An 8,244-nucleotide genomic window follows, 5' to 3' on the forward strand; every position below is an offset into this window, starting at 1 on the left:
ACTTTGTGTGCGAACAAGTGCAGAAGGGTGTCATCAAGCTGCACAAAATTCCAGGAGAAGAGAATCCGGCGGATGCCTTTACGAAGGCACTCGACAAGAAGCGCCTCGAAGGGCTGCTGCAACTTGTGGGTGTCTCGCATGCCAAGTGATCGAAGGTCGAGCTTCGAGGTCGAAGCGATCTTCGAGGAGGGCGTGTTGGAATGCATATTGAAGTTCAAGACCTGGCTCAGGCTGATGCGCTGGACAAAGAGAGCTGGGATGGAGCTCATGTGAGATAGTAGTGAGAAACAGGCTTGAACCAGTGAGTGTTGGTAGGAGCTCGAGAGCAGAGCAGCTAACGCTCCAACAAATTCAGTTTTCATTTTACCTTCAAGTCAAGAAGCGGTCCCGGATAAGAATCCCAACACAATATGCCGCCAGAACAGCAGATATGAGTCGTACCTGCTGTTCTGGTGGCATCTATGAGATACATCGCAAACAAATGGTCCTTGAGGAGACCGTCGAAAACCAGATTTGGTTCTATGTACAGTATATAGTCACACCTCTATAAGTGACGCCCGATCTGTCTGATCCGAGACGTTGTTTCATTTAGAGAATGTGTCAGATATGGAAATGGCTACATTCACATTGGTGTTAAAAACGTATCCAGTGATGTCTGCCGCCGCCGCTTCCCTACTTGGTCTCTAGCTACCATTGTCAAGGTCTATATCGTTTCCAGTTCCCGCTTTGTATCCCCTTCACACTGGAATAGAAACGAAGAAAGCTCCATACAATAGGCGAGTGCTGTCGATGCTGGCACAGGGGGTTTGTCTATCTCGTCGTCCACGTCACCATCCACCTCTTCAGCATCATCGTCCTCGGCATCGCCTTTCTGGGAGCTCGTGAACTTCAACGTCAGAATCAATCTCCAAGTAATGGGCAACACTATCGTGGGCGCTAACCCCCTCCAGCATGCTCACAATATCGTTTACCACACTTTCTTCAGCAGCCAACGCATACTCCCTGCCTAGAGGAGCTCCCCCTAACAACGTAGCGTCTACGATCCTTGACTTCACTCAGCAGTTGCGTATGCAATCGGCCGTCACATCGCCCCAACTATCGCTGCTGAACTGGATTGCCTCGTGAAGGTTCAGTTTCCGCTTTATGTCGCCTTCCATTACGTCAAGGCATCAGCGGACAAATCGACGACGGTAGCGTGCCTTAAACGATCGGATAATGCCTACAAATATAATATCAATCAGTAAGTTCGCCAAGCATGAGCCAAATATGTCAGAAAGCTTACCTGCATTTGGCGTCCATTTAGGGAGTTCCCCCACCGTCCGGGGGTGTCAGTTAGAGAGAATAAGGAGGGTTTTAGTCAATTAGAGAACTTCTATAGTGAAAGTCATATAAACTCTTTTGCACACAGAGACGACAACCAGATAAAGAACGCGTAGTCAGGTAGAGAGGCTTAGTTAGGGAGGCGTGACTGTGAAGGCCACTTGCGATTTGTCGATTACGTCGATTACGGTGATTAGGGTGGTTATGAGGTATCGTAGGGACATAATCATAAGCCGCTTGCACTTCGAAGAATCCTGAAATGCGTGCAATTTACCTCAAACGGTAGCCTCGTAGCAGCATAACTGATCAACAACGTCATTTTGAGTAAGATGCCCGGGTACGCGATTTCCAGGTAAGATGCAATAGCAACATATGGTAAGCTCACGAATGCCCTCCGAAGTAGAACGTCAACGACTACGAAGTACAGTACGGTACATGCAAACGTATCACGGACACATCGTTGTCTATTATCCTGCTTGTGCGATACTAGGTGTCGTGGACCTCGTTTTCGGCACCGCTATAAACTTGTAACCTAGGATAATATACCCTGATTTGAACGAAAACTACGTAAATAAATATTGTGAGAAGTAGTTTTCTTGTAAATAAGATATGGTCCACCCTGCGGAAAATGAGGTGCATGACTGTACTGCACGAGTACAACACACGGACGTACTCAAATGGTTAAGATATTAAATTGCTACAGTTTATAAGGTGTAAGTGGTGGGGGCACAACTGTGTTCGATCGTGCAACTGCACATCTTTGGCCACAACCCATGCGGCGGCGGATGAGGAAAAAAGAGGGAGCTGGCACACTCCAACTGAGGACATGTACGTACGTGTCGATGCCTTTAGTGAAAGCCTCTTCACTTTGAAGTTCCCTACTTCGTCCACAAGCCGACTTTACACACCGACACCCTCTATCCGCCTTCAAGCACGATGCGTGTCTCTCAAGTGCTGTTAGCAGCTACTGTCACACTCCTCGCAGCTAGTGCCGATGTCGCCACCGCCAGTGACGCTGCCGTAGCTGCAAAGACCAAGTCTTCAGCAGCTACAAACGAAGTCCCTGAGCTTTTCGTGAAGAAGATTCCGTTCAAGTATGGCAACGTTACTGGCACGATGGTGATCACGATCGACCCGGACAGTCTGCGCGAGGTTGACGATGACTCTGCCTCCACCGACGCATCAAAGGTGTACGACTTCACCCAGTCTGACGAATCTGGATCGGACGCAGAAGAGAGAGCGCTGTTTGGGAGCAAGTTTATGGAGTCGCTTGTGCTAGGATTTAACGGTTGGCGCAATACGTGGACTAGGTTCAAACTGGGGTAGAGTGATTCGTATCACGCAAATGCCTGTAACCGCCTACAGTAGTTTCGTTGGCTGTAGTCTACTGCATCTACTGTGTTGAAAAAAGTAATTGTCCCCACCCCAGATCGGTTGGCCGCTACGTAAGTACTTCTCTGGTGATGGTGCAGTTGGCATTCACTGCATCCCCAGACTCTTCAGTCAATAGCCTCCTTCAGTAAGATCGGTTAATAGTGTTTCTCCAAGCAATTTTCACAGCGTCCAGAGCCATCCTCTTGATCTGTCTGCAAACGTTTCACTGTTGCTGTAGATGCGAGCAAGAAACTCTGTAGGTACAAACTTGTAGGCTAGGTTGGGGTTGCAGCGTCCAGGAAGAGAGACATCGAGAAGCAGATCGAAATCGAGCAAACAGCAGCTTTACTACAAGCAAAGGCGACGCCATTGGCACTGGAATAAAATCACGCAAGGTTGGTGATTCGACTTAAAAATTGAGGTCACCGGTCGTTCATTTGAGATCGAGACCCTGGATAATGCTCGCAGATCCAAGCCTGAATTTCGGGTGTTTGGTTGTCGAAGATGCCATCTAAGTCTTCCTCAGTGAACTTTGCGTGAAGTTCGTGGTACATAAACAGCAATACTTCGAACTGGTCGGACATTGCGGCAGCATCAATACCTTTAGAGGAAAAAAAAATTCTCTTCGGTGCACAGACAACCAGCGAACAACATCAAGAGACCTACCACTAGCAGCATTGATCATGGCTCGCTGCGTGCACATCTCGACCCGATTCTGATGTAACCATTCTACAATCTCCACAATGCCGTTCTCAGCAGCTCCGTCCATTGCATCCGGTGTACACCCTCTGACCTGTTCAAATGCAACCATTGCATTACGCCAAAATGCCCGAAATTGGCTGCTTGGTCGAATGCTTTGGTCGTACTACCAGCGCTGGTGTTTTCATGGAGCCACTTTACCAGTTTCAGAGAGTCATGCTCTGCCGCACCATCCATCGCTGCTCCCGTTGCTACTGCCATGCATCCTTCGAAGCGGTGCTCATGAAGCCACCGGGCTATCTGTAACTTACCACGTCTTGCCGCAGCATCCTCTGCACTCGTTGTACAGCCTTCCTTTCTGTTGTAAGGAAATGCCACTTTACAACTTGCAGGTAACCATGCTCAGCTATCAGATGCATTGCTGCCGTCGTGCTTTTTGGACTGGATCCCTTTTCGCAATCATTTCATTTACCCTTCGTTTAAATCAAAATATGTAGTTGATTCGGATATTTCATCACATCAAGATGTCCACTGCTTGCAGCCGCATCCATCGCGATCGAAATATCTCACATGTTCGCTTCACCATAGCCAAACAAGTCAGTATGAAGATCTTCGCCGTAGTCTGCGTACAACCATTGAACCACGTCGAGACGACCCTTCTCCGCTGCATCCGCCATCGTTTTCCCTGGTACTATTCCAGAATTGTCGTAGTAACTGAGGTACATAGACAATTTTTGGAGGCTCCGACGTTGTTTTGCCTGCTCCACTGCGCGCTGTAAGCTGTCCGTCGGCTTTTCGTGCGTGCTCGAAGATACTTTGCAACTTCTAATGGCCTGCCACTGCAGCACTATGAATGAAGAGGCTAATTTCCCCACCCTAGTCAGTGAGATATGTACCGCCACTCTTTCGTGTATCGCGATTGATCACTCATTGGACAACATCGAGTTCTCCTTTATCTGCAGCTATCACCACCAGTCCAATAAGCCCCTCCACGTGACCTTGCTTCGCCAGCCATTTGAGCACATCGATACGTCCTTGAGCTGCCGCAGAGTGCGCCAATTGCAGGCCTTGTGTATTTCTCGGCCATCTTGCACCTTGCTGGAGTAACCAATCAGCCAATGGCACGGCACCATTATTCACTGCAATCTGCAGAGATCTGTCTTTGTCGTGACTTTCATCTGAAAAGTGCTCAAGCAATCACCACACGACGTCACTACGCCGACTTGACGCTGCGTCAGAGAGATTTTTCTCGCTCCACTGAACACGAATACCCACGTCTGTAGCTTGAACACTTGGATTCACTGAACTATTGCCACTTTCAAGCAAAGACTTCAGCAACGGGATGGACCCCGTTGCAACTGCTTGACTCACAGTATTTCACGCACCATGCAGCCTTGGAACCTAGAAGCGAGCCACTTGACCATCTCTAGATTGTGTAGGCGAATAGCTTCCTCCAGCGACAGTGAGAACTGATACTGTCGGTAGTATTTATCCGTGCGAACAAGTCTCCGTAACGTCCAGGAGAGTTGCGCCATATTCTCGTTGCGAACGGTGAAAATCTCGCTGCTGGCCCAAATCCGACTCAGCAGCTGGATTGAATTCCGCTTGCACGCCTCGTTCAGAGGGAGTGAATCCACCGCAGAGTCCAGGGTCGTAGAGACTGCAGCCACAACGTGGGGAAGGTTCAAGAACTCGCCCTTGGCGTGGAACAGCAGCTTCACGACAATGAGCAGCGCTGGTCTACGAGTTCATCTCGACTTTTTCTGGCAGGATTGATTGTTGGCAAAATATGTGTGTCGCACACCAATCGAATCCATACATATTTCAAATGCATTCGTAGAGGAAGTAACTTTTGTGCAATTGTTTCATGAAAACGATAGCTCGTACGGCACTATGATAGTGACTCATCAACCACTTGGGGATCTCAGACATCTGAAGCTCATCTGTTCCCAGCTCGATCGCGCAGCCTTCGCCTCTTATTTTGTACAATAGCAACACGATCTCGAAATGCCTGCAACGTTTCCTACTGCGCTGGGTGTCCAGCCTTCGGAACGGTTCTCATTGATCAAAGGCAGCTCGATTTCAATCTTAATAATAGTCGATGGTTGCATTTACTCAATGTTGACTACGCTCAAAGATCCAACCGTTTTAGGGAGAGCAAAGTCGAATTTGAAATTCAAGATGACATTGCTCATCACTTGTCGTACAACTTTCGCTGGTCGTGCAGCCATCTGAACTCTTGGCCAGCTTATCAATAATACCAAGACCTGTATTCGGGGTACCGCTCAAGAAGCCATCTACGAACGCCTGAGTCCGCCACACCTCGCAAAGCGGTCAAACTTCCTCGCTTTATCTTGTCCAGTAGTGCCAAGCATTCAAACTCGGACCTTTGAAGTGCCTGGTCCATGCCTGCTACTGAGTACCATTCGTCGCGATTGTCATACAACCACCGAACAACGCGAAGATGGCCATTCCCAGCAGCGCCGTCCATCGCTGCTGTCGTGCAGCCCTCACTGCGGGTATGATGCAGCCACCTTACAACATCAAGTGCCCCGCAAGCAGCGGCGCCGTCCATTGCAACAGTCGTACAACCTTCAGACTTGTTGCAGTGGAGCCACTGTACGACATCAAGATGCCCATTGCTAGCTGCTCCATCCATTGCCGCCGCAGTACATCCTTCCGTTCTGTGACGGTGCAAACATTTCACTAGATCCAGATGGCCGTTAGTCGCCGCTCCGTCCATTGCCTTCGGAGTGCATCCTTCTCCGCGATGTTGGTGGAGCCACTGCACCACGTTCAAGTGACCATTTCGTGCAGCATAGTCCATGGCGTCTGTAGTACAACCCTCCGTCCGGTTATGGTGAAGCCACCGAACGACGTCTAGGTGGCCATAGGCTGCAGCAAGATCCATTGCTGCCACCGTGCAGGTTGGCGTCCCTGGTGGGGAAGGCCCCAATGGCTGTGCAGAGCTGGAACCTGGATCTCCATGGCAGCACAGTTCTGGGAACTTGAGCAGCCGTCTGCGTTTCAGGTTGCGGGTGTCTTCGAGGACTGGATCTTGGCCAATTTGATGCAGGAACTGAACAATCGCCAAGTGCCCAGTAGCAGCAGCTGCGTCAAGTGCACAATCGTGGTACCTCGATTGCTCGTTTGTGCACGCAGACAAGAGATTCATCGTTGGGTCATCACCAAATTCTGCCCATAGCCACTGGACAACATCGAGAAAGCCTCGCTCCGCAGCAAGCACCATCGTATCTCTTGAGACTGTTGATAAATTGGTTTCAGATCTAGGTTCCAATTTTTTCAACACCTTCATCCAGGTGTTCGGACCTCTGCCGCCATGCACTTTGTCGTCAAAATCAAGTCGAATGTCGATGCGATCGTAGAGGTACTTTGCAACGTCCAGGTGTCCATTCACTGCAGCAGCGTGAATGGCAAGCCCCGCTTCCCAACCGAGGCGAGTAATTTCAACGCGTCCACTATTTGAATCGGATCTCAGGGCGAATCCGCAGTCCCCCCAATCACGGTAATTGCGATCTTGTCTATCCAAATCTCGGATAGTCCATCGAACAGCATTCAATTGGCCAGCCTCAGCAGTTTTCACGAGCTGCCCAACGTCAATGCCGCCGTAGCCCTGAAATTCCAACAGCTCCAGCATTTCAATGTGCCCGTTCGCTGCTGCCTCACGCATTCCATTACCAGGCGGCATGTCGAGCCGTTCCCAGAGCCATTGGATCAAATCCACATCTCCACTGGCAATAACAGCCAACGTTGTCTTCTGATCATCTCTCGTGTAGCTTCCAGCGTGTTGATAAAGCCACATAACGACGTCTCTATGACCAGCCACGGCCGCTTTGGTCGCATCCTCGTAGCCCCAGTCGATGCCTCGCTGCTCTCTGTTGTTTTCATCCTCATCCTCTTCGTCGTCATCATGAGGATTGAGGTTCCTGCCGTTTTGGCCGAAGAACTGCAGGATACTCAGAGCTCCAACTTCTGCCGCCGCCTCAACTACTTCCCGACCCACACCCCATTCGGGAAAATGTTCAAAGAGCCACTGCACCATCTCGAGATTCCTCTGCTTCACTGCCTCGACTAACGAAGCCGTGAACTGGAAATCTTGGTAGTGCTTGTCCGAGCGGAGAAAGCTTCGAACAGACCAGAATGGCTCAGTTTCGTGCTCCAGGTCGATTGTACTGTTCCAGATGCGGTTCAATAGCTTCAGAGAGCCGAACGTGCAGGCTTTATGCAGTGGAAGCTCCACCGATGTGTCCAGGAAGGAAGAAACCTTTTCAGTGATGTGGAACAACGATGACAACTCGCGCTTGGAACTGGTGAGAATCGACGCAGCTACCAGCGGAGTAGGAGGTGGAGGTGGGGGAGATGCCATCGTTGCAATGGCAAATGCTGAATGACCACAGACAACCTGCAAACTCCACACCACCTGTGTCTTGGGTACAAATGATACACCCCAGTTGTGCGCAGGTCACCACGGTTTTGCACGATACCTCCTCCCCATGCCACGAGGACCCAGCGTCAAAACCGGTGCGGCGTGGGGACTTCAACAACCGTTTTAGCAGAGCCCCGTGTACCGTGCGCGCCGAATCGATAGGACCCCCAATTTCGGAGCGGATCGTTGCCGATATCTCGGCTTCTACTGCGAATTAGAGGCTACAATTTACACCTTCTACCAGTCAAGTTGAACACTTTCACAAGCAAAACGGTCAATCGAGGTTTTATTAATTCACCTAAAATAAGGTTTTACAGCCAAAGCGGTTTGGCGCCATATTTTTTCCAACCAAAGTGGTGTGGAAGCAACGTGAGCCACTCGATACTGGCGAAGCCGCCCATGGT

The 8,244-nt window shown here is 50.0% G+C and overlaps 2 protein-coding genes across 2 annotated transcripts; one reads left to right on the top strand and one right to left on the bottom strand.

Moving 5' to 3' along the window:
* Positions 1–2,256: 2,256 nt before the first annotated feature.
* KRP23_334 (uncharacterized protein) lies at positions 2,257–2,646 on the top strand (the record flags this gene model as incomplete). The annotated part of the gene is made up of 1 exon (XM_067887956.1): positions 2,257–2,646. One exon carries the CDS (start codon positions 2,257–2,259, stop codon positions 2,644–2,646), a length of 390 nt encoding a protein of 129 aa, XP_067750891.1.
* A 3,932-nt stretch (positions 2,647–6,578) lies between these two features.
* KRP23_335 (Secreted RxLR effector protein 124) lies at positions 6,579–7,780 on the bottom strand (the record flags this gene model as incomplete). Its single annotated transcript, XM_067887967.1, has 2 exons — positions 6,579–6,601; positions 6,724–7,780. 2 exons carry the CDS (start codon positions 7,778–7,780, stop codon positions 6,579–6,581), a joined length of 1,080 nt encoding a protein of 359 aa, XP_067750892.1.
* Positions 7,781–8,244: the final 464 nt, after the last annotated feature.

This window comes from Phytophthora ramorum, assembly GCF_020800215.1.
Source record: "Phytophthora ramorum isolate Pr-102 chromosome Unknown Phyram_PR-102_s0001, whole genome shotgun sequence".
NCBI classification, from domain to species: Eukaryota; Oomycota; class Peronosporomycetes; order Peronosporales; family Peronosporaceae; genus Phytophthora; species Phytophthora ramorum.